General features: G+C 42.4%; 1 protein-coding gene across 7 annotated transcripts in view; it reads left to right on the top strand.

Moving 5' to 3' along the window:
* The window catches only part of SCHIP1 (schwannomin interacting protein 1), a 190047-nt gene that overhangs the window by 129771 nt on the left and 33594 nt on the right, over nucleotides 1-26682 (top strand). For 6 of the 7 annotated variants that reach the window (XM_055410792.2, XM_055410764.2, XM_055410754.2 and 3 more), the window contains exon 3: nucleotides 24141-24259. In XM_055410792.2, the coding sequence (XP_055266767.1) occupies nucleotides 24141-24259 (119 nt within the window). Of the gene's footprint in view, nucleotides 1-7694; nucleotides 8212-24140; nucleotides 24260-26682 lie in introns of those variants that run through there. The other variant, XM_088839455.1, reaches the window with a different exon arrangement.

Here is a 26682-nt window from a genome sequence, read left to right as displayed (position 1 = left end):
AATTTTGCAAAGTTTTCATAAATCTTCTTACCATATAGAGGGATAATTTTACTGCCTCCTGAAACACCAAATATTCCTTGGGTAAAATGTTTCAGCCCAATTGAAATATTGTACCCATCACCTAGAATGAAAGGTGTCCTATATTGGTCTCAAATGATAAAACTAGGGAGTATATCAATTTAAGTAGTACATCAAGATATCTTAAAAAACTTTCTGGGAGAAAGTAGTAAACAGACCTTCATGCCCAGATTCTAGTGGGTTTGTGGTGTTTTTTTTGCCTCCGTGCATGGCATGTGGGATCTTAGTTCCTTGACCAAGGATGGAAACCTTGGCCCCTGCATTGGAAGCGTAGAGTCTTAACCACGGGACTGCCAAGGAAATCTCTCTAGTGGGTTATTTACTGGTTAACAAAAGAAAGGAAATATAGTCTGTCCCCGCTGACACCAGGCCAAGAGAGGGCTCATTTTCCAGTCTCCTCTTCCTGTGAATGAGAAAACAAGGTATCAAGTTTGACTTCATTTAAGATTCCACTCGGAGAAGGCACTGGCAAGCCACTCCAGTACTCTTGCCTAGAAAATCCCATGGATGGAGAAGCCTGGTAGGCTGCAGTCCGTGGGGTCGCTACTGAGCGAGTTCACTTCCACTTTTCACTTTCACACATTGGAGAAGGAAATGGCAACCCACTCCAATGTTCTTGCCGGGAGAATCCCAGGGACCAGGGAGCCTGATGGGCTTCCGTCTATGGGGTCGCACAGAGTCGGACACGACTGAAGTGACTTAGCAGCAGCAAGATTCCACTCAATTTAAGCCTGGTTTCATCCACAGCAGGGAAAAAAAATATATACTGACCTAATAGAAAGGGGGATTTCAAGACATTTAGTGCACTATTTGATACCGGCTTTTAAAATATAAGTTCAATGAAAAATAAATGAGAAAAATAAAAGCTCAGTGAAGTTATTTTTATGTCTTATTGTATAGATTTTTATTTGATTGGAGAATTTTTTCCCTGGGGTGTTGAAGAATACTTTGTCTTCATTGTTTTGGCTGGTTGGGGGTACAGTTGTATTTTGCCTTGTTGAGATGCAGTGTGTTTGTCTGAGGAGGGAATAACATGCCTATCACCTTAAAAATTAAGAAAATAGTTCTGGATACAAATTCATCTGCGCTTGTTTTTAGGCTGTATATCTGAAAATGTAATGTATATATTTTACCACAAAAGGAGCACAGTGATAAGTGCCCAGATGGGAGGGAAAAAATCATTTTAACAGGGTTTCAGTATGGGCCTGATCTGAAATAGAAATTTAGTACAAGCACATCATTCCTATTTAAAGTAGCACTGGGAGCCTCAAACATCATGATTTAGACATCAAGTGATTTTAAGAAATAAATATGCAATGCATATTTTAAGCCAAAAGTCTAGTATTTTCTCTTGGAAAGAGAGTGGTGGTGGGGGATTGGAAGGAAATGGACACACTGCTGTGATACACGTCAGGGCTTGCATGGAGAGCAGAGACCTCACCTTCACACACACACACAAACACGTGCATGCATGCACATGCACACACGCACAGTCTTAGGTAACTAAGACTTCACATGCAGAAGCTCAAGATTAATAGCATCGTATTCTATTATTTATTTATATTCTCCGTACCAAGGGAAAATGTGAAATCTTGGTGTACTTAGTATTCCCCTGAGCACTATGTGGAAGCATCAGAAATTACCAAGCTTCATGAAATAGAAAGTACTTTGACAAAATTGCTCGAATTCAGAAGAAAACAGTCATCCAAAGGCCTAGTGACAATCAGCATAGGAAAGCCATTAAGGGGGAAAGAATGCTAAGAGCTCAGAAAAACATAATGAGGGCATTAACAATGGTCCCCCTCTGAAGCTCTGCCATCATCAGCCAAGTGACCGTAGTTGGCGTTTCTCGTACTCAGGTCTTCAGATGGACGGAAAGCTTGATGCCTGTGGTCCTCAGTTTTTCTGATATGGATAAACGATTGACGTTTATCTCCTTCCAACGTTTTAACCGCCTCCACTGCACACTCCCAGTGCCAGTTTAACTTTTTAAATCTATAATGAAAAGTCCTCTGCAAAACAATATGCAGATTTTCATGGTTTATCTAGCTATCAGAATACTTTAATTGAAAAGAAAAGCAAATTTAGATGAATACTGCACAGAAGAAAAAATATAATTTTAAAAGAGATTATAAATCAGAGTCAGTTTGTGTAGCACATGGAATTTGGAGACTAAGGCTGAAGGAGAGGCGGTGGGAAACTAAAGGGTTAATCAGGATGAAATAAGAGTTTCCATTAATAAGAATAGGAAGATCTTTTGACAGTGCATAAGTGATTTCCCAGTAATGCGGTCTGTGTTCTCAGAGTCAATAATTTCCACCAGTGGCCGATAATGATCATTTAAAAGCATTAGCTCACGTGACCAATGCGCCTCACAGTTCAAATTATGGCTTGACAGGAAACTGAAGCTCTCCATTCTGGTCCTTGAATTTCAGGGCAGGGGGGTGAGCAGAGGCCCTTTCAACCTCAGGGGTTGTAAGTGGCTCTGTGTATTTTTCTAAGAGGAAGCATTAGTATCCGGCCCCACGTTTGGCAGGCAGAGTTCATTTTAGAGAGGGCAGCAGTAGAGGAAATGAGAGATGTGTCCCGGCTCCTCTATTCACGGGATTCTCCAGGCAGGAATACTGGAGTGGGTAGTCATTCCCTTCTCCAGGAGATCTTCCTGAGCCAGGGACTGAACCCAGGTCTCCTGCATGGCAGGCAGATTCTTTACTGTCTGAACCACCAGGGAAGCTCAGTAAGGAAGAAACCAGGAAAGGTTCTCTGTAGGAAGGACATGACTGACTGTTCTCTTGTTTGTGCATGGCTGCTTCAAAACCACCAAATACCAAGTTTGGCTCAAGTGTTCAAAGGTGGTGCTTTGTTTTTTCATTTCCTGTATTTATTTGAACCAGTTGGAAGTGAAATTAATCGCAGTGTTGATCCCAAGCATGTAAAGTCAGGGTCTTACCACCAAGCCTAGAAATATGATCGAAAATAAGAGAATGGCTTATACTGAATTTTTTTCAAGGTCTCGAGCTGTGCTTCTAAAATTTAAAGCGCACTCAAAAATCTTAGAGCTCTTGTAAGACCACAGGTTTTGATTCAGTAGGTCTGGGGTGGGAGCTGAGAGTTTGCATTTCCTGTCCACTCCCAAGTGATGTGGATGCTGTGGTTGGAGAACACAGAGCAAAGCTCTAGAAAGCACCAAAGATCAGTCTAAGGGATAGGAAGATAGCATATATTTTAAGCTGGCACAAGGCATCCAGATAGTAATGATACAACTCCTTCTGGAAAGGGTCTAGGCTCTGAGCCTATATCCCGAGCACTCATTTAGGGAGGGTGCAAAATACATTCATCACTGCTGGAGACCAACTTTCAAAAGAAGGTGTTTTATCACTTGTCTCTATATAGTACTTAGTAGAGGATCACTTATGCCAAGAAAAGATATAGGGGGTAGAGGAGGAGAGTGGTTTTTATTACTTTCTTGGGACTAACCCTTATTCCTGTTGTAAACTGGGAAATTTCCATCTTGGATTTTGAGATGCCCTTCTCCAAAAGGTAATCTATTATGATTGTATATGCATATATATATGTGTGTGTATGTATGTGGTCAATATATTATTGGTGCATATAAATTAATTTGAATATGTTTATACATATACATAGTTAATACTGAGAGTTCAGTCCTTTTAACTGTATCTTTAAGTCCACCGTGTTAAAACAAACCTGAAGAAGGGCATGGCAGCCCACTCCAGTATTCTTGCCTGGAGAATCCTATGAAGAGAGGAGCCTAGCCAGCTACAGTCTATGGGGTCATAGAGTTGAACGTGACTGAAACAACTTAGCATGTGTGCATGCATGTTAAAATTAAAGTCAAAAGATAATAATTAGATGTATAGTTTTATGTACGTTACTAAGTCTTGTAATATCTAAATTTTTATTGGGAATTCCCTGGTGGTCCAGCGGTTAGGACTCAGAACTTTCACTGCCATGGCCTGGGTTCAATGCCTGGTCAGGGAACTAAGATCCCACAAGCTGTATGGCACGGCCAAATAAATAAATAAATGTTTATAATCGCATGCATGTTAGCTCTTGATTATAGATAGCTAAATGGGCTAGATACTAACCTAGGTAAGAGGCTGAAATCACTGAAATGCATGGTAGGCCCCCTTCTTCAACCTGAGCAGACCCATGTATGTGGGTTAAATGTATGCGGTTTCCAAAAATGATTTCGGTTGAAAAGCACTCATATAAACTATTAATATTTCCTTCCATGGACAGCATTCCAAGGAAACATTGTAAGCAGCCCAAACCTTTCTCCTCTGGGCATGTATCTATTCAACAGCTATTCATTGTCCACTTAACATGTGGAGGTGGTGTCTAGATGCTGTGGGAAAAACAAGATGAATAACACAAATTTCTGCCCTCTTAGAGAAAGGCTTGAAACTTTAACGGTGTTAGAGAAAAACCATTATCCGTCTAAAAGCCGCAGGGTAAACCTGAATGGAAAGTTCACTGTACAGCGTGTTAAGTCACAACTATTGATAAAGGAGTTTTTGTTTCATTCCTTGAGGTCTGATCATCAGGGGAGAGTGGTGACACGTGCTGAAGGTTACAGATATGTGATTTAGAAAATAGTGTCAGGATGTGATATCATTTTTAAAAGCTATGTTTGATTATTGTTGGGTACAGTTGTTTCTCACAGAGGCAGCCAGTAGGAGGCAGTCTCCACACCCATTTAGAATATGGGCCACAGAAGCAAATTCTGTGCTTCAAATTCTGGTCTGACCGTGAGCAAGCTGCCACACTGGGGCAATTCCCTAGCCTCACTGATTTCTCACTCCACTGTGAAATGCAGTTTGATAATAATATCTACCTCAGAGGTTTCTTGTGAGGACTGAAACCAAATGCAAGAGGCACCTGTAAAGTACCTAGCCTATCAGTTCAGTTCAGTTCAGACTCTCAATCGTATCCGACTCTTTGTGACCCCATGAATCACAGCACGCCAGGCCTCCCTGTCCATCACCAACTCCCGGAGTTCACTCAAACTCATGTCCATCGAGTTGGTGATGCCATCCAGCCATCTCATTCTCAGTCGTCGCCTTCTCCTCCCACCCCCAATCCCTCCCAGCATCAGAGTCTTTTCCAGTGAGTCAACTCGTCGCATGAGGTGGCCAAAGTATTGGAGTTTCAGCTTTAGCATCAGTCCTTCCAATGAACACCCAGGATTGATCTCCTTTAGAATGGACTGGTTGGATCTCCTTGCAGTCCAAGGGACTCTCAAGAGTCTTCTCCAGCACCACAGTTCAAAAGCATCAATTCTTCGGCGATCAGCTTTCTTCACAGTCCAACTCTCACATCCATACATGACCACTGGAAAAACCATAGCCTTGACTAGACGGACCTTGGTTGCCAAAGTCCGTCTCTGCTTTTTAATATGCTATCTAGGTTGGTCATAACTTTCCTTCCAAGGAGTAAGCGTCTTTTAATTTCATGGCTGCAATCAGCATTCGCAGTGATTTTGGAGCCCAAAAAAATAAAGTCTGACACTATATTTTCACTGTTTCCCCATCTATTTCCCATGAAGTGATGGGACCAGATGCCATGATCTTCGTTTTCTAAATGCTGAGCTTCAAGTCAAACTTTTCACTCTCCTCTTTCACTTTCATCAAGAGGCCTTTGAGTTCCTCTTCACTTTCTGCCATAAGGGTGGTGTCATCTGCATATCTGAGGTTATTGATATTTCACCCGGCAATCTTGATTCCAGCTTGTGCTTCTTCCAGCCCAGCGTTCCTCATGATGTACTCTGCATATAAGTTAAATAGGCAGGGTGACAATATACAGCCTTGATGTACTCCTTTTCCTATTTGGAACCAGTCTGTTGTTCCATGTCCAGTTCTGACTATTGCTTCCTGACCTGCATACAGGTTTCTCAAGAGGTAGGTCAAGTGGTCTGGTATTCCCGTCTCTTTCAGAATGTTCCACAGTTTATTGTGATCCACACAGTCAAAGCCTATAGCAACCCCCAATAAAGGGTATGCTGTGTGTGCTAAGTCGCTTCAGTCATGTCTGACTCTTTGTGACTCCCTGGACTGTAGCCCACCAGGCTCCTCTGTCCCTGGAATTATCCAGGCAAGAATACTAGAGTGGGTAGCCATTCTCTTCTCTGGGGGATCTTCCCAACCCAGGGATCAAACCCACATCTCTTATGTCTCCTGTATTGGCAAGCGGGTTCTTTAGCACTAGCGCCATCTGAGAAGCATGTTAATATATGTCATGTAATAAGATGCGTGCTTCTTTCATTTTAACTAGCCTCCTTTGGCAGAGTTTAGTATGCAGAGGGTCCTTCAAAGTCGAGAATCCTTTGATTTTAACCACAAAGCCTTACCTCTGGAAAATTCTTTGGCTTTGGGAACATTCACCGTATGGCAGCACTCAATGACCAGCATGACCTCTCAGGCCTGGAGGGTGTACTGGGCTTCTTGCATGCAGGTGGTGGGACCCCTGTCCAGAGCAAGGGTCCTGGAGTCTGGAGGAGAGTAAGACAGGGGAGATCTCTGCTAGGGAGAAGGCCTGCCCAAAGACAGGTGCGGCTTGGGAGACACAACTCCTTCAGACTGTCTGACAAAGGCACAAGACAGTCTCAGGAACTGGGGTGGGGGATGAGGGTAGAGTTAAGCAGGGGTTTGGATTTGAGTTAGGGGCTGTAGAGGAAAGTATTTGCTTTATGGAAATAGTGCTACAGAAAACCATGTTAAGACAACTTAATCCTACAAGTCTTCCACAAATTGATTTTATTTGTTTAATTTGTGGAGAGAAAATACTAAAGTGATGTGAGCAACATCAGCAGAGGTGCAGATGCCAAAAGCTGTCTTGAACAGCATTTTGCCCTAGCGTTGAAGCTGTTCTTAACAGCGTTGAAGCTGGTCAAGAATTCACGTTGGAGAACCTATTGACTGGTACATTTACTGCTTCCTGTCTAAGCCTGTCAGACTGTAAGATTATGCTTCTAAATGGAGCCTTGGCCCTTGAATTCTTCTTTGACCTGTTTCTCCTGCACACAGTACTTTCAAAAAAATACCGTGTATATATTTTAGTTTATGGCCGTAGTCACTTGATAACAAGGAGCGTGTGTTTGTGTGCGCACTTGTTTATCTGCTTCTTGCATCAAAACATCCTGCAGCTGTGGGCCTTTTCCTTCTCTGTACGTAAAGCCAGTAAACAAAGCCAAAAGCCATGGGAAAAGGGTAAAAAGAGCAGCAGCAAGGAACGTCCTCTTTTGTGAAAGCCCGCCACTGCCTCTTAGAGAAAAGTTGATGGATCTTTTTCTCCTGCCTATATTACTAGAACAAAGCAACAATTCCGGGGGCAGAGGGGTCCCTCTCTGTGTTGGAGATGAATTTCATTCTTGTGCTGGGGTTTCTCCCTGAAGATGAGACTTTCACATTTGATTTGAAGAAATGATTGGTTATAGGAAAAAGGCAAGGGGGAAAAGGGCAAACATCTGTCTTACAGGTTAACTTTTAAATTATACTGTTTGGTTTTGTCATGCAATACCCGGCTTTTAACTCGCCAGTGAAGTCTGCGAGGCAGGGCTTTGCATCTATTTTTATCCGGTACACTCTATCCCTAGTTCAGAATAAGATTGCTGGCTTCCTCCAGAACTCTTATCCACACTCAGCCCTGAAGCGGGAAGTTCAGGCGTTAAATTGGCTTTTCCTGGATTGGGGGTAGAGAACGTGCTGGGGAGAGGCATCCAGGCAGGATCATTCAGGGGAAGAAGGTGACAGCAGATGTGGAAAGGCTGGACTCATCACCAGCCAAGTGTCAGGGCAGAGGAAGCCTTAGAGAACAGCAGCTGCCCCTGTGCCGGAGTGCGGGACAGACCAGGGAGACGGGTGGGGTGGTGTCTTTGGGACGGAAGGGGGCAAGGTCACACACAGCCGGACACAGACTCTTAGCTGGCTCTCCATGTCAGCATGAGCGGGAACCAGGGTCCCAGGCAACGGCACATCAGCCTATCAGGATTCATGGGAGCTTATTTCTTAAGTGAAATTGTAAAGAGTTAAAAGGATGAATTTGGACAGTGATGGAATGGATGACATCATCAGTCAAGAATCCCCATTGGATATGGAGGGGAATTATAAAAAGGTAAGGGGGGAGAGCGCTTTTGTTTGTAAACAATCGGACCATTTTTCTAACTGGGAGAAAGATAACCCTTGAGGAGTGGCCAGATTCCACACTCTGTGGCCATTACCAGAAAATATTCAGGAAAGCTCAATGCACAGAATCGAACGCGTTAAGTTGGGAGAGGACTTCTTTCTGCTTTTTTCAGCTTGTATTCATTAATATATTATAGCAGTAACTAGAATACACATGTTGTTCTCCTGAAGTTGAAGAAAAATTCTCTTATTCTTTTAGTTTCTAGTTAGGCTTTTTATGAAAGGAATAAATTTTTAAATTATTGACATGTTGACAGTTCATCTGCAAGAAATAATTACTAGCATGTTTAATACAACTAAATTTGACCTTTTTTTTCAGTTTGATCTTTTTAAACAATGAAAACTATGAAGTTTTACTAAGAGAAGTGTGGGGTTTTTTAAAAAAAAATCTAGTACAGTATCTGCTAATTCTTTGCTTGCATTTTCTTTTGCAAGTCAGTAAATATATTTTTGGTATGTTATTTTAAATGGTAATTGTTTCATAATAACAGCCCCAAGTAAAAATAGCTTTAGTTATATGGGTGAGGTCATGAAATTAAACTACCAGTATATACTTGTCTGTCCACAGAAGGCTAAACACTATGTCCTTCCCCCTTATTATTTCCTGTAAGTCAAGTGTAGGTCACGACACAGCACAGTATGAAAAATCAGGGCCGGGAAAGAAAGACCTCTTTTCCCTCAGAAGCAAATGACCTAAAACAGTAGAACTTGCTTCTAAATTTTTAATTTGATCAAATATGTCACTAACTTTTTTCCCCCTAGATTGAGATAGAAGATCTATCTGTCTTAATAGATCGTTATATATAATAATGTAAAATATGGCAGTTTAGATCTTATATGCATAATTGTGTGTGAGTATGGGGGCTGTTTTAAGTATATCCTTTATTTCTTAGGGCAGTTTAAATAGTTTGTTTCCTTTCTCAGAAACTGAAACTTAAATTTGTAAAAGAGGTTTAAATGACCTACAGTGTTGCTCTGTGTGGGTTTTGTCCTTTGTGATCCCCAAAAGGAAATGAGGGCCCAAGGGGATAAATGCTCAGAGTCCTGAAACCCTGACACTTCTCTGATGTCCCCTCCTGCTGGAAGTGGGTGTGCAAAAGATACTTGGGACGCTCAGCAGTCAGAGTCACTCACCCAACCCGGTAGAACAAGTGCACAGCTCTCATGTTGCCTCTGTATTCAGTGCCAAAGGACTGGTCACATTTTCTTTGTCACAGCGTTTCTCAAAAAGGAAAGTGTAGGTCAGCTTTCACTTCGGAAAAATGAAAGACATAGACCGTTTGCTCATGGAGTAACAATAAAGTAATGACCACTGTAGTTTTATCTGCTTAGAAACAGAGAAAGCCCAGATGCCAGGAATGACTGAACCATGATCCGCTGGCTCCGTGATAACAATGCTGACTAAAGTGTCAAACATGAAATGGTCAAGTAGCTTTAACACCTCAACAACAACAAAACAGAGTTGCATTGTATCACCCTTTATCTCACTAGGGCAGTAACACACCAGGTGTGACTTTAGGAGAAATTGTATCTGAGAGGTTAGTATAGAAGACTACTAGATGAAACTTCTAGATGTGGAAACACCCAGAGATCAGTATGTGTTGTTCTGGACCCTAAACCTGAGAATCGTTCTCTAGTCATTTTAGCTTTATCTACCTTTCTCAGGCGAAGTGCTTTCAAATGTATACACATCATGGAACTATGAAGGCTTCATTATGCTTTAAAAAAAAATATGTTAACCATTTCATTAAGAATATCTAGTGAAACCAGGTGATAGAGGCCTTCTTTAAAACACAAAAGGTAAGAAAGAAGTTACCTAAAATAAAAATCACTTTTCCTAATTAGAACCTTCCTTTTCTAAGTTTTTTTCCCTCTAACTTTTTTTTCTTCTTTTTTTTTTTTTTTTGGCTGTTTAGTAAGTAGAAAATTAACTTAGATACTTAGATGCCATAAAGTAGTGGTCTACAGGCTTTTTTGATCTCATATTTATCAATAAAATGTTTTTGAACCCAAGCCGTTAACATACACATATCCCACTCATAATTACACATGCATGCTGTGTCACTTCAGTTGTGTCCAACTCTTTGAAACCCTGTGGACCATAGCCCTCCAGACTCCTCTCTCCATGGTATTCTCCGAGCTCTAAGAATACTGGAGTGGGTTGCCACGCCCTCCTCTAGGGGATCTTCCTGACCCAGGGATTGAACCTGAGTCCCTTATGTCTTCTGCATTGGCAGGCAGATTCTTTACCACTAGTGCCCCCTGGGAAGCCCCATAATTACACATATACCACTGTAAAAATCCATCTTGTGTGTATGAAACTTATACACTAGTCCTTTGATATGCACTAGGGATTGGTTTTAGGATCCCCACAGATTCTGAAATTCCAGGATGCTCAAGCATGACATGGTATTTGCATATAACACACATATCCTCCTATATATTTTAAATAATCTTTAGATTACTTATAGCACCTCTCTCTAACCTCTGAGTGCTCAGTCGTGTCTGACTCCGTGACCACATGGACTATAGCACACCAGGCTGCTCTGTCCATGGGATTTCCCAAGCAGGAATACTAGAGTGGGTTGCGATTTCCTCCTTCAGGAGATCTTCCTGATCCAGAGATTGAACCCACGTCTCCTCTGTCTTCTGCTTTGCAGGCAGATTCTTTACCTACTGAGCCATCCAGGAAGCCTGCTAACTACCACCTAATACAGTGTAAATGCTATGTAAATAATTGTAAATACAATGTGAATGCTATACAAATAGCTGCTGGATGCATGGCAAATTAACATTTTGCTTTTTGGAACTTTCTGGAAGTATTTTTCCAAATATTTTTGATCTGTGGTTGGTTGAATCCACAGATGCAGAATCTGCAGATATGGAGGGCTGACTGTACACAAATAGGTATTTTTAAAACTAAGATGTTTAAAATATAACCAAAAGCAAAAGTTTTAGTAATTTCTTCTTTTACCTCCTTATAGTCTGAGGTCAGTTGTCCAAAACAATTTGAAAATTGGTATATCCCTTCCTGGGTACAATAGAATTTCCTATACCAGTTGCACTAATAAATACTGCCCTGTGTATAGGGATTATTTTACAAGGTTGTTTTAAAGTCAGGCAAACAACCTTCAGGGGAAAGGTCATTTTACAATGACTGAAATTAGATTCCACCCAGGCAGAGGAAGGAAAAGAGTACGCATCTGTTTCGTTTCCTTGGGGAAGGTCCTGTTGGTAAGAAAGATGTTTCATTTAGGGCCTCTGGTTTATTCAGTAACAGTAATAAGACTGTACTCAATGGAAAACGTAGCTGAGTATCTAGAAAGGAAAGTCTGCGCCTTGGCAGAATCCGAGGTGTGAACGTTCGGTCCATTTATGGCCCTGCCTTGCTCTGAGCAGCCTCTGGCCCTTTGGTCACACAGCCCATTGTCTTCAAGACACAAAGGCACACAGGTCAGTGTCCTGATTCCTTCAGCTGTCACTCACCAAGAGCCCTCCTGGGTCCCTGGCGTTGTGCTCGGGCCGGGATCACAGAAGGGAGGTTGGGCTTTCCCTCAGGGAGCTTACAGTCCACATGGGGAGGTACACACACAAATAGGCTGCCCTGAAATTGATGCCACCTGGAGCGACGTTCAGATGGCCAGTATGGACCCAGAAAAGGCACAGCCCATGCCATCTCAGAGCGGGGGAAAGATCCAAATTGTACCAGTGGAGGGGAGGGGTGGGGAAATCAAGAAAATTTAACGTGAAATACAGCAGAGGACTGGCTCCCACTTCGTGCCAGAGCAGAGCAAACACAGGGAAGCCGGCCTGGCTTTCTGTCCCCAGGCTACTCCTGGCAGAAGGAGCCGCAGCCGCAGCCATGTGTGGTTGGAGGATGGGCACGCCGGCTCGCCAGGCTTTGTTTCTCCAGGGTGCCGTCTCCAGTGTGGTGCATCCAATTATGGTGAAAGATTAGGGAGGAGCCCGTGAAAAAATTAAAAGGCTGGAAGGAACAATATTTAAAGTGAAGCCACAGCTGCGCCTCATGTTTTTTTAAAAAGGTGAATGGAAATGACTGCTTGAGATAAACTGCAATAAACAGGAACACAGAATGCCAGCTGCCATTCCAGACGAGAGCTCTGCCCGCCCCACGCAATTACTGAGGAAAAGCAGCCGTCGACCTCTGTGTACCCTCACGTCTTCCTGTCTGTGAGGCTGAACGCGCTTGAGGACCTCCGTTAAGTTACTGAACCCTGGAGGACAGCCCACCTCAGGCCCCCAGGGACAGTCTCTTCCACTCTCTGGGCCAGAGTCTCCTTTTCTTTCAAGGGAGAAATTGGCGGGACTGGTTTTAGGTCTTGTAAATATGAAGCCTCTTGGCTCCTCCTTCAGGCTTCTTTGCATCGTATCACCTGGTTGGTACACCTTGGTGAGCCAGCCTGGTCAGGGAATGGGTTCTTTCAGAACTCATAGATCTTCCGGATATATGATGTGTGGATTTTGTCTCAGTTTAAAAAAGACTCACACACACACAGTTTGCGGGAGGGAGGGTGCGGTTTATTTATTAACTGAGATACAGTTCACATACCTTAAGATTCAAGTTTCCAAGTGTACACTTCAGTGGTTTTCATTATATTCATAGGGTTCTACAGACCACTGCTATCTAATTCAGAATGTTTTCATGAGCTCCCCTCCTAAAATAAGCCTGTCCCCATTAGTAATTACTCCTAATTCCTCCCCACCCACCCCCCACAATCACTCATCCACTTTCTGTCTTTATGGATCCGTCTGTTCTGGACATTTCTGGACCTCTCTCATCCCTTTCTCCACTCTTCTCAGCAGCTTACCCCACCCCTCCCTTTAATATTAACAAGTGGACCATTTAATGAGTTTCTCTCTGGGTCAGACACTGGGTCAAGTACTTTCTATATAGTATTTTATTTCATCCTTAATACAACCTAAAAAATAAGGTATCTTTATCCCTTTTTTTCAGAAAAAGAAACTGGGGCTTAAAGTGTTTTCATAACTTGCACTGTTAAGTGTCACAGTGAAGAAGTTAACTTGGGTCTTCTTGGCTTTGATTGCCCTGCTCTGGGCTCCTGCACTCCTTCCTGGTCACGCACATGTGTTCAACACCCCAACATGGGCAGCCCACCCTGATGTGGGAGGTAGGGGACCCAGCTTCCTGTGGCTAATTGTAGTTTGGCCGTTTCATCACCTTGCAGTGGGTGTTTTGAACTGTTGTGTTCTGACAGTGATACCAAATGACCGAGATGGTTTTACAGACTTGTAAGATGGTGCCTATTAAAAATAGAGTCCCAGATAACACTGTCCTGTTAAAAGTAGTCTCTGAGGGCAGTCATTTGAGAAAAGGAGAGAGCTCAAGGTGTACCCGGCATTTCTGTCTGCCTCCTTTTGTTGATATCCTCTCCCAATAGCTGGAGGAAAAGGAATGCAGTAAATAGGCCGAACCATCCTCAGGATTAACCGAGAGTAAAAAAAAGAAAAAAATCTCAGTCGTCTGGACTGGTATCCCAACACTTTCATGTTGGCAAATTTTTAAGTAAAATAGGTGTCAGGAGGCTCCTGGGCCCTGCTTGGATACCCATCCTGGACTCGATCCAAGGGCAGCTCTCTCCTGAGTACTGATGTTGAGCAAGCCAAACCCAGGCCTCAACATTGCCTAACAGCCCGGCCTGACATCTAGTCCAGAGGACTTGTTTAGGCAGATCAGTGTAGGGATGCAAAGATAAGAGATTTCAACAGCACTTCGGGAAACTTTTCTGGATTGTTTAGTGTAAGTGTCTGAAATAGAAAATGTCAAAAAGACAAACTGAAAAAAAGCACCCAGATTTAATATCCATTTCAGTGATACAGTGGGAAGATACTTGGTTATTTAAGTTACATTTCCACTAAGAATCGTAAAGACCTTCCCAGGGTATGAAATCAGATGCAAGAACTTGAAATAACCTGCCCAGAGAAAGTATTTCTGCCCTTGCCATTCAAAAGCATACAATCTGTATTCTTACAGAATGCTGTGTTCATATTTTGATCTTGTGACAAACAAGATCTTGTGTAGTTGTTTCAGTGAGAAAATAATCAGAAAGTACTATCAATATTTGGTGGGTTTTGTTTTTATTTTTTGTTTAAAAGAAAATTTTCCGAATTAACAAATAGTTTGTCCTTCTGGTTCCTAATGTTTAAAAGTCTCAGACTCCTTTGCACTTGAATGCTGCCTATAAATTTAGAGTAAAAGTTCCTTTCTTAAGGAGAGAAATAAGAGTCACTATTATTCTCCTAAAGGAAGAGTTCTTTGCTGCAGGGAGCTCCAGAATCCCAATTGCATTCCCTGGTAGATGCTGCTAATAGCAATGATGCCAGATATCACTAGGCAATAGATTGCACTGAAGCAACGGGCACATTAATCGCTTCAAAACAGGCATCCTGTCAAGGCCTCGGCAGAGAGCAGACAGCCACCAATGCAGTGCACCTGGATCTGGAATCTGGACAGTCCACAGGCAACACAGCTGTGCTCAATTGAAGAAGTACCAGCTTTGTGCCCTGTGTAGCTCCTTGATTGGTTCAGGTGTTTAAAGCCATGGTTCTCAAGGTGTTTGAGCCAGCAGCATCTGGGAACTTGTTAGAAATGCACTTTCTCAACCTCACCCCAGACCTTCTGAATCAGAGAAATAGTGTATGGTTTTGCAAACCCTCCGGGTGATTCTCATGCATAATCAAATTTGAGCACTACTGATTTAAAGAAACTTGTGAACAGAGAGAGAGGACCACGCTGTGCGGGTACCCCACCTATGCAATTCTCCACTTGTCATGCTGGCTTCACAGTGAGGTCCCTACAGCCCGAGTTTCTTCCTGGGCCTTGGGGGACCAGGTTATTCATCAGCTCCTGGAATAATGCAGCCCTCAGGAGGTTTATCCTCAATGGCACATTGCTTTCCTTTTCCCCATTGGTGGAAAATGTTTATATCATCACTTTAACAGACATTTCCTGAGACTTATGTGGGACACCTAGGTGAAAGATGGAGAAAGAACATTCATGCCTGGAGGCTTCTTGAGCTTAGAGAGGGAGAGAGGACCTTCTGTGAGCCAACTAACTCCTTGCAACTCCTGGAGCATGTTAGATATGCAAGGTCTCAGGGATGGGGCTGATATATATACACTACCGTGTGTAAAAGAGATAGCTGGTAGGAAGTAGCTACATACACAGAGAGCTCACCTCTGTGACCTAGAGGGCTGGGATGGAAGGGGGGGCGGTGGGAGGGAGGCTCAACTGGGAGGGGATATATTTATACATACAGCTGATTCACTTCATTGTACAGCAGAAACTAACACAACATTGTAAAGCAGCTTTGCGTGTGTGCCAAGTCGCTTCAGTTGTGTCTGACTCTTTGCAACCCTATGGACTGTTGCCCACCAGGCTCCTCTGTCCGTGGGATTCTTCAGGGAAGAATACTGGAGTGGGTTACCACTTCCTCTTCCAGAGGATCTCCCCAACCCAGGGATCGCACCCGCATCTTTTACATCTCCTGCATTGGCAGGCGGGTTCTTTACCACTAGTGCCACCTGGTAAGCCCAAAGCCACTATACCCCAACTTTAAAAAAGAAAAAGAAAGAAATGCAAGCCCTCCGGCCTGGCCCTAAACCAGAATGTACATCCCCAGGTGATTGGTATGCACCCTGAGGTATAAGAAGCCCTGACAGAGTTAACTTAACAACCTTAGCAAGGCAGGAAGGAGGCTGCTGGAAGTGGTGTCTTACAGGATTTGTAGTGAATTGTACTGAGACAGCATGGTAAAATAAGCGCATCCAATAATAACAGGCTATTTCTGTTCCCATAGTGAACAGGTAGAAGAAGGAAACCATGGAGCTGGGGAGGAGGGGAAGATCAACCCAGGGAAGAGATGGAAAACAAGACACCTGGGAGAAATGCTTTCCTTTCTTTCCCCTACTTCCTTCCCCATAACTGAATCCCATCCAGACTCAGGTTGTCACTGCGCTTAAACTCACATTTGCTTTGTTCCCAAAGCGCCGCTGAATCGTTTGCATCGACTGTTCTCCCTGATTCTCTAAGCCAAGCTTCCTTATGTGTCTTCCTGCTTTAGGGAGTTTAAGGAACCCCTTCCTCTGGGTCAGGCGCTTTCCGACTACATAGGACCAACATCTGTGGAGGGGTCAGAAGGAAGCAGCTGCTCTCAGTGTCCTGAGCACCAGCTGGCTATAGGTTTAGGCACCGGATGTTGTGTGTTTCTGAGAACCCTGGTGGGCCTGCAGCTGCCCTCCCAAAAATACAGTTCATCAGATAAAGTTTAGAAATGTGCAAAATACACAATTTTCTGCTTATAAATATATGATCAGCGTGTGAAAGACAAGGTGGCTCCTGAATCAGCAACCAGATGCTGCGAGCAAGCTGAACTGAACAAAGAGGGATGAAGACAGGACCAGAGGAGGGGTTGGGTAACAGGTATGTAAGGACTGTATGTAAGGTCCCAGAGAAAGTGTGAAAAGAACTCGGGATGGACCAGATTTGGAGATGGAAAGAATCTGCCTGCCAGTGCAGGGAGACACAAGTTCAATCCCTGGGTTGGGAAGATCCCTTAAAGGAGGAAATGGCAACCCACTCCAGTATTCTTGCCCGGGAAAATTAATTCCATGGACAGAGAATACTGGCAGGCTACCGTCCCTGGGGTCGCAAAAGAGTCGGACATGACAGGGCACTGCTTTTACCAAACCCCCATCTTGATTCTTGTCGCATTTAGGGAATTGCAACAGAACAGTGGCACAATGGGAAAGGCTGAGCCCTGGCGTTTAAGTGTCGAAGGGCTCAGTGGTCCATGTTCTGAGATCTCAGCTCACGTGATGCCCTCAACAGCCATTGTGAGCCTTATCTGCCCAGGCTCAGCGGGTGGCAGTGGGAAATTCGGTGACAGGCGAGGACAAAAATTGCCTGTGACGACAATGGTGAGTCTGTGAGAGCATTTTCACTCTTGATGAGGGTCGTGAGAGCCATTCTGTCTCATAGTGATGAGCCGCTCCTCCTCAGGCGCCCTCTTGCATTTTGCTAGCAACATCGATTTTAGATGTTTCACTTTGGTTTTATGACGGTATTTCCCAAGGCTGTTTTAGGAGTGGACGTGGCTCAGCTTGCCATAAACACAGTCGGAGAGTGTAGTTTTGTGTTCTCCTCCTTCTTTTCCTGTGCACTTTGCTGTTCTTCACCCTGGGGCATCTTTGGGCTTTGGTGGCTTAGAGGACATAATTGCCCTGCAGGTATAATTCCTTAGAGAACAAAAGAACTTCGGAACTGTACAGGCACACACATGTAGACTTAAAAAATACTTACAAGCTCGAAGTTGAGAGTTATTTTTTATTTGGTGGGAATTTTTAGGACTTGAAGCACGGTAGTCAGCATCTCAAGTAACCCTGAGAGAACTGCTCCAAGGAGGCATCGAGGGGAAGTTCAGTTCCATATGTAAAATAGATAGCCAATGGGAAATTTCTGTATGAGTCAAGGAACTTAAACTGGGGCTCACTAACAACCTAGAGGGGTGGGATGGGGAGAGAGGCGGGAGGGATGTTCAAGTAGGAGGGGAAATGGGTAAACCCACGGCTGATTCATGTTGATGTTTGGTGGAAACCAATGCAATACTGTAAAGCAATTATCCTTCAATTAAAAAGAAAAGTTTTGCCATAAAGGACAGATGTTTGAACAGCAGAAGATGACTTAATTAAAGAAAGCCAGATATCCCAAATTAAGGAATTTAGCACTTTTCTATGTATGGGAAGATGCTAGAGTCTAGGCTCACTGAAATCATTTCTTTGATATGCACCTCAGCCATCTAGGGCCAGTATGTGTTTTTACTTCCCCAGTATCCTCAGGACTCAGCGTAGGGAGTGGCTGCAGTTCGATGGCTGCTAGATGGCAGATATTCTTTCCTTCCTGAGTTTCCTCAAGGCTCACCAACTCACGTTAAAGGGCCACACTCACTGAGGACTATGGTATCCTTTGTTTACCGATATGGCAAGGAATATTCCATTTCACACACAGACACACACACACTGCTGCTTTACACATGTGGGCAACTGGAAGGAAATTGAGTTCCAATTGTTGCAGTTTAAGAGAAAAACTGTTTTACTAGTCAGTTGATAATAGTAATTTGAAATGTTAGGAATCACAGTTTTTCCAGAAGGAAGATTGAGCAGTGATGGCAAGAGAGTGGCTCCGATGAGAAGATATTTGTGTTGTAGATATTTGTGGTTATAATTAGCCATGCAGAGTATATGTTTTGAAGTCAGGTGTTCTCCTTTTCTGAGAAACTGTCACATCCATTTCAGGAAAGCAGTCGATACATATCTATCTCCAGCATGGTGTCCGCCTGGACACTTGACTAATCCATGTGGAAGAGGAGCCGGGAGATGTGGCCCTAGAAGGATGGACTTGAATCCTTGCTCGTCTATCTAATAGTAGGGTAACTGTCCTTCAGCCTCTGTTTCCTCATCTTCAGAGCAAGAATGGTTGGAGGATTAATCATAACAGCTGCTGTTTATTGAAGATTTACATTACCATAGGGCAGGTACTACTACTAAGCAATTTACATAAATTTTCTCATTGAATCCTCCAACATCAAGTGGGAGCCCTTACTTCTGGACTGGGAAGGGTTTTCCAAGCACAGAGCCAGAGGACACTTCAGACGGAGTGCACTATTGACTGAACCATGTAACACTTAGGTTCCAAACTCAAAAAGAAGAACCATATGCTTACTATAAAATTTTCAAAACTCTCAGACCTATATAGAAAAATAAGCAAAACTCATAGTAAGTAGTTTCTAGAAAAGCTAGTATGTTAACTGAAAAAAAGTGTAAATATTTCATCTCACTGGTAATCGAAGAAATTAAAATAAAAAGGATAGTCCTTTTTTCCCATCAAATTAAAAACAATAGCATTTTTTTTTAAGTGAAAATACTCAGTGTTAGCCAGGATATAGTGAAAGCTGCACCCTTTCACGTTGCTGGTGGGCATGTAAATTGGAACAGATTTCCTCTCGAGCAGTGTGACAAAATGTGTCAAACGCCTCAACAAATGTTCACACTCAGCTGATCTGGTAATTCCACTTCCAGGAACTTATCCTGAGGAAATAATCAGACATGTGGGCAGGGATTGATGTAAAAATGCTAACTTCTATGTCATTTTTAATTGGATACAACCCAAATGGGTAACAATAGAAGTTAACTCCAGAGGACAGAATGGCATGAAGCCATTTACAATTGTATCTTTAAAGGATTTTGAATGAATGAGGGCAGTTCTCAAAGTATAATAAACAATGTGATCTCAATTTTATAAAAAAGAGAAAAATACACACATAAGATTAGAGAAAACTAAAAGGAAATATACCAGAATGTTAGCAGTGATCTGTGTCTCAGTGGTGGGATTAAGGTGACTTTTATATTCTTCATACTTTTCTTTTTTAATTTATTATTTTATTTATTTGTTTATTTGTGGCTGTTTGGGGTCTTCATTGCTTCATGGGCTTTTCTCTAGCTGTGGCGAGTTGGGGCTACTCTTTATTTCAGTACCCAGGCTTCTTATTGCAGTGGCTTCTTTTGTTGCAAAGCACGGGCTCTAGGGCACACAGGCTTCAGTAGTTGCCTTTCCAGAGCTCTAGGGTACAGACTCAGTTGTTATGTTACTTGGGCTTAGTTGCCCTGTGGCATGTGGGGTCTTCCCAGATCAGGGATCAAACTCATGTCCCCTGCATTGGCAGGTGGATTCTTTGCCACTGAGCCACCAGGGAAGCCCCCATATTTTTCTTGATCCAGAGGGAGAAGAGGATAAGCGGGGGACATTTGTGTATTACAAAATAGTCCTCTTTATTTTCTTAAATCTTATTTTTTTTAATTGGTGGAAAGTTGCTTTACATTTTGTGTTGGTTTCTGCCCTACAACAACGTGAATCAGTCTCTCTCTCTCTCTCTCTCTCTCTCTATATATATATATATATATATATATATATATATACCCCTTCCCCTTCTAAACCTCCCTTCCCTCCCCCATGCCACCCATCTAGGTTATCACAGAGTGCCTGCCTGGGCTGCCGGTGTTATTCAGCAATTTTCCACTATTTTACACATGATATGGCAACCCACTCCAGTGTTCTTGCCTGGAGAATCCCAGGGACGGGGGAGCCTGATGGGCTTCCGTCTATGGGGTCACACAGAGTCGGATACGACTGAAGTGACTTAGCAGCAGCAGCAGCAGCAGTGTATATGTGTGTGTGTGTATATATCTCTCAATGCTACTTTCTCAATTCATCCCACTCTCCTCTTCCCCTACTGTGTCCACAAATCTGTTCTCTACTAGGTTTATCAGTAGCATTTTATCTAGATTCCATATATATGCATTAGTATACAATACTTGTCTTTCTTTTTCTGACTTACTTCACTCTGTATAAGAGGCTCTAGGTTCATTCGCCTCACTGCAACTGACTCAAATTTGTTCCTTTTTATGGCTGAGTAATATTGGAAACAGTGTCAGACTTTATTTTTGGGGGCTCCAAAATCACTGCAGATGCTGATTGCAGCCATGAAATCAAAAGACGCTTACTCCTTGGAAGGAAAGTTATGACCAACCTTGATAGTATATTAAAAAGCAGAGACATTACTTTGCCAACAAAGGTCCGTCTAGTCAAGGCTGTGGTTTTTCCAGTGGTCATGTATGGATGTGAGAGTTGGACTGGGAAGAAAGCTGATTGCCGAAGAATTGATGCTTTTGAATTGTGGTGCTGGAGAAGACTCTTGAGTCCCTTGGACTGCAAGGAGATCCAACCAGTCCATCCTAAAGGAGATCAATCCTGGGTGTTCATTGGAAGGACTGATGCTAAAACTGAAACTCCAATACTTTGGCCACCTCATGCGACGAGTTGACTCACTGGAAAAGACTCTGATGCTGGGAAAGGTTGGGGCGGGAGGAGAAGGGGACAACAGAGAATGAGATGGCTGGATGGCATCACCGACTCTGTGGACATGAGTTTGAGTGAACTCCGGGAGTTGGTGATGGACAGGGAGGCCTGGCGTGCTGTGATTCATGGGGTTGCAGACACGACTGAGCGACTGAACTGAACTGAACTGAATATTTCTTTGTATAAATGTACCACAGTTCTTTAACCATTCATAAAACAGACCTCTTTAAACTGTTATTAAGTATTCTGGTATTAAAATTGTAATTAACATGAATAAAAATATTTTTAAGACCTTCTCTACCATCTATTGCTTTAACACACCAAGTAATCAGGAGAGACAGACATGGGATCAAGGGTATGTTAACACCTTTACACCCAGGATAGGTGTTTTCTTTAAAGAAAACCTCTTCCAGACCCCAGGATAATGTTGGACAATATTGGTCATTAACACTCATGTTATGATCTACCAGTTTTATATTTGGATATTTCATTCTGACAGTAGAGGACATTAAGTAATAATCTCTTTTGTCTGTTACATGGATTCAGAAATAAGTTCATTGACTATGTTAAATCTGCATAGCAGATTTGTGGATTTTGAAATGAACTTGTTTTAAGTAAAGATGTCAAGTGTGGTTCTGTTTTGGCAGGACCATCACCAGTAAGTACCAGCCTTGCATATTTGGAAGGGTGGGTTGCTTTAACTAAGGTTTCCGAAAATACAGTTGCAAGTGGTTAGTGAAATTAAAGGCATTCTTTACTTCCCTTTACAGCCTTGTGGTTGCCTTCTCAGGGCTCAGTGCTGTGCTCACCCAGTAATCAAGTGAGATCAGCATCACATCTGTAACTGTACAGAAGCAGTCTTTCACCGTGTGGCTGTGTAACACACACATACACACACACACACACTCTTTAGCTGCTAGTATGACACAGTTCCATGGGAAAATGAAAAATAGGAAGATATCTGAGTAGATGGATAGATTTCAATATAATTGCTAAATATGAAAGTTGAAAGAATGGTTATAGTGTTCAAGAATTTTTAAATGTTAGAGAAAAGGAAAATAAAGATGAGCTTTCCTTGAACTAGAAGGAAAACCTATTGAAACTAAATATCCAGTGCTAGAGACTAGGAGTGTGTATTTTACACTTGATCTTAGCCAGACGGCTCAGAAGCAATGGGAATGTGCATTTTTAAGTCTCTACAGGAAACTCTGATGCAGACTGTTGAAGCTAACGCTGTCTTAGCGGGGCTGCGCTGTCATGTATTTTATTCTGAGCTTCCAATATGGTATCTGCTAGAGCCACCTGTGGCTCTGGAGCTCTTAAAATGCAGTAGTATGACTGGAGAAACTGAATTTTTTATTTGAATTAATTTTAAATTTGAATGTAAATAGCTCCATGTGACTAGTAACTACCATGTTAAATAGCCTCCTTAGCCTGTAGTATATTGCCCTTCACTTGGGGCTGAAATGAAGCTGTTTTTCAGCCTGCCCTTATGATAGGTTGTACATTTCATTACTGTGACAATGATGCTCAGATGGTGGATTGGAGCATCCGCTGTAACTTGTGGGTACTGGTGGCAGCAAATGTGGCTCCAGAACCTCCTCCTGGGAGAATCAGGGTGATGGAGTGTTCCATGACCACACCCCATCACCTGAGCTGTGTTATGTAATATAATTTGGTCAGCATCGTCTTCAGCTCCCTGCTCAAAACTTAACATGGTGCTTCTCACATTCCCTCTCACCCCACAAAAACAGAAAGCCTAAATCTCATTCTCACCCCAGGATATCCAGCTCATTATATTTGTTTTTTGTGGTTTTATTTTTAACTAAGGAAATCATGTCTAATCTCCTCTCCTGTTGTTTAAGGGGTTTAGAAGTTCAGCATGGTGAGTTTTTATGGGACTTTTATGGGAAGCCAAGTGTTGTAAACATATCCAAATTATCCCAGTAGTGTAGTTTACCAAATTCTGTTCCTATGCACATGGACCTGACTTCCCTTCAACATATGAAACAGATGGGTCCAGTGAGAATCCTCCAGCTACTCCAAGCTCTGTGTTAGGATTTCTCACATTCTCAACCCAGTGAGATCAGGATATTGAACAAAAACAAATGTCCCCATCAAGACTAAGCTGGGTGGGGGCAGAGGCTCTGTCTATCCATCCTGAGCTGTGCTTCCAGCGTCACAGTATGGCTCCTGCCTCTCATAGAGGCTTGGTACCTGTCAGTTGAATGAATTAATGTTCTTGCCAAAGAGAAAGTGGACTGAAAGGGACCATGTAAAGAAGGCAAAAGACATGATCCAGGGAAAGCCCTCATTTAAGATAAAAGCGATTTGATTTAGGACAAAGTGCTTGTCCTCCATGCTTTTACTCTTTTACTCTTGTCATATCCAGCAGGTAAGAAGAAAGATGAAAGCACCAAATAATCTACCGGTGACCCTTTAACAAGGGGTTAGGGATGTCGACCCTTAGTACAGTAGAGGATCTGCCTGTAACTTATAGTCAGTCATGCCTGTGTGTGGTTCACAGATTCAACCAGTCATGGATCGTGAAATACTATAGTATTTACTATTGAAAAAAGTCTTCTGTAAGTGGATCTGAGCAGTTCAAACCCATGTTGTTCAAGAGTCAGCTGTAGTTCCATCCTGATGACAACCATTTAGTACCATGAAGGTGATTTCCTAGACTAGTGATCATAATGGGCTCTGAAGAATTGAAATTAACTCACAGACTCAGAGTCAGGAATGACAGGTTTCATTTCAGCTCTTATTAATTCAAATGCTCTTGTGCTGTGGCCTGTTTTATTTTTGTCTAATATTACAGTTCTAAGAGACCTAGCAGTTAGATTGCCTCTGGTTGTGATGTATCTGCCTGCTTATCGGCATGTTTTATTTTCCTGAAATTTTAGGCACAGAAAAATGAGAGGGAATCTATCCGACAGAAATTGGCACTGGGAAGCTTCTTTGATGATGGCCCAGGAATTTATACCAGCTGTAGCAAAAGCGGGAAGCCAAGCCTTTCCTCCCGGTGAGTGTTGTTTTGAGTTGATTTTTTGATATATACCTAATGGATTTTGTCATCTGACTGTATGTTTAATGAGATATCCTTTAAATCCTTGAGTATTTTTCCCCCATAATACTACCACCTTTATTTGTGTGCTGGACAGATCCCTCCCCACCTGTTTCTTGGGTTGGTTTTTTGGGTTTTAGTTTTGGAGATTTGGGGCCCATTTGCCCAGCCATTTGAGGTCAGATTTCTATATTTCATTTTTAGACACAATACTGATTTTACTTTGTGATGGGGAAATCAAGCTACACTCTTAAGCAAGCCAACTGATGTTTGGAACATTGTGGCAGACCACCAGATTTCCCATTAAGCAATCCCAAAACATCTGGACTCACCCCTCTGATGAATTTGATAAAAATGAATACTAGTAACTGAGAAATACAATTCCCACTTTGATCATTTAATATTTACTGCAAGTTTAACCTATCTTGCAAGGTGTTTTTTTTTTAATCTTGATTTCAGGGTATCATTGATTATTTTCATAGCTTTTAATTCCAATGAAAATATGCTAAAATCATAATTCTACCTAGAAAATAGGACTGTAGACCAGAGCTTCTCAAACTTTAATGTGCAAGTGTGTCACTTGGGGATTTTGTTAAAATGCTGATTCTGATTCAGTAGGTCTGTGTGGGGCTTAAGATTCTGTATTTCTTACAAGCTCCCAGCTGATGTTCCTCTGCCAGTCCATAGGTCACACCTTGTTTGAGGGGGTATAGACAATTTGCAAAATTAACTGTTACAAGTACAGGTATTCCAAGTGGTGAAAGTACATAGAACATTGTTTTTAAAAGGTGGTAGTAACTGAAGATGCATCAGCATTCTCTTGATCCCTCCCCAGATATCTGCTTCTTGTCAAAATACCTGTCTCTTCCTTTGGACTCTCTTAAGAGCAAATATCCCCTGTATAAATACTACGTATACTTACCATGATAAACCAAATATGGGAGACAAATAATAGCATTCATGCATTTGTTCAACCAGGGAATTTCCACTCTTTCCTTCAAATGAGGTCCAGAATTAGACACTTTGGTATCTATTTTATCTGGCTTTCAGTAAGCCTCATACTTCTGTCTGATCCTTACAGATTTACCTAAATCAGCACAAATCAGAAAGCACACATATGTGCATATCAAGGAGTTACTGCCAGTGGGTTAGTGCCTGGAGTCAGGAGCTGAGACCTGGCCACGCAGCGTTCAGGCATGTCCTCGTTGGTGGGTGGGGCCAGCACAGGCTCAGAGGATTCCCTCGATCTCTTCATATGTCATTTCAGAGCTGGAAGCCTTTGCCTTTGCTGTAGAAGCACCTTTCCCCTCCCAGTGGGATGTGGCAGAAGAACTGTGGCCTAGGAACCTGGACACCTGAGGGTTCATCCTAGTCAGCTTCTAACTCTGAGACTTGAACAGTTTACTTAGTTTCACCATGCCTCAGTTTCCTCGTTTTTGTAAAATGAGGAGAGTAGACCCCATAGATAGTCTTCTAGATCTCTGTTACTGCTCTCCCCAAAGCCCCAAAAAGTTTTCTTTTAGAAATCCCATCTCTCTGCTCAGCCATGTCATATTCATCTGGTCCAAATGGGAGGTCTGGGTTTCAGAATCAAAGTGTGTGTGTGTGTTTGTGTGTGTGTGTGTTACATGGCTTTAAAAGTAAAGTAGAATTAACTACAGTTGTATAATAACAACACAAAATAAAAGTAACAGTCCTTGGTCCTATCCCTCTCTATCCTCTCTCACTCTCCAGAAATAATAGTGTTTAACTCCTCAGCTATTGCTGCTGGTGTTTATGTCTCTGAATAAAATGCTGATCTTCTTAGCTTTTACTTTTAAACCATCTTTTGACTACCAAATTACAGAAGGCTAGGGTTTAACTCTCTTTTACAGCCCTCCCACAGACATATCTGTATATCCCCCCATCCTCCCCATGTAATTATTTCAGAATTTGGGGTAAAATAACTGTTTGATTTTACATTATTAAGATCGTATATTATTCACCTTGAACCGTATAGTAAGCTATGATTACTTGAGAAGTTGTATTGTTTATTCTGAGAGTTTAATTGCCCCATTTTCCCTTTGCTAGTTGGAGGGCTCTATTACATTCCACTGTATGAATGTATCCCAATTCATGGAGCCACTCTTCTGATGAAAGGCATTGACTTGCTTCAAACGTTCTTTCAAAGGTTTTGCTCTTGTAAATAGTGCTGCTTCTGAACATCCTTGTTCATCTCTTCTGCTGTCCATGTGCAAGTTTCTCTTGGTACATTCCTAGGAGTGGAATTCCTAAGAAAATACATGAATGTTCCTACTTAGAAAATAATGCCAAAACTGTTCTCCAAAAAAATTGCTCAAGTTACACTCCTACCAGCAATAGTTCAAAGATCCTATAGATCC

The sequence above is a fragment of the Moschus berezovskii genome, chromosome 1 (genome assembly GCF_049115385.1).
Source record: "Moschus berezovskii isolate FMDL1 chromosome 1, NW_MosBer_1.0, whole genome shotgun sequence".
Taxonomy (NCBI): Eukaryota; Metazoa; Chordata; class Mammalia; order Artiodactyla; family Moschidae; genus Moschus; species Moschus berezovskii.
Note: the sequence above shows the minus strand (reverse complement) of the source record. Positions and strands in the feature narration are given on the sequence as shown.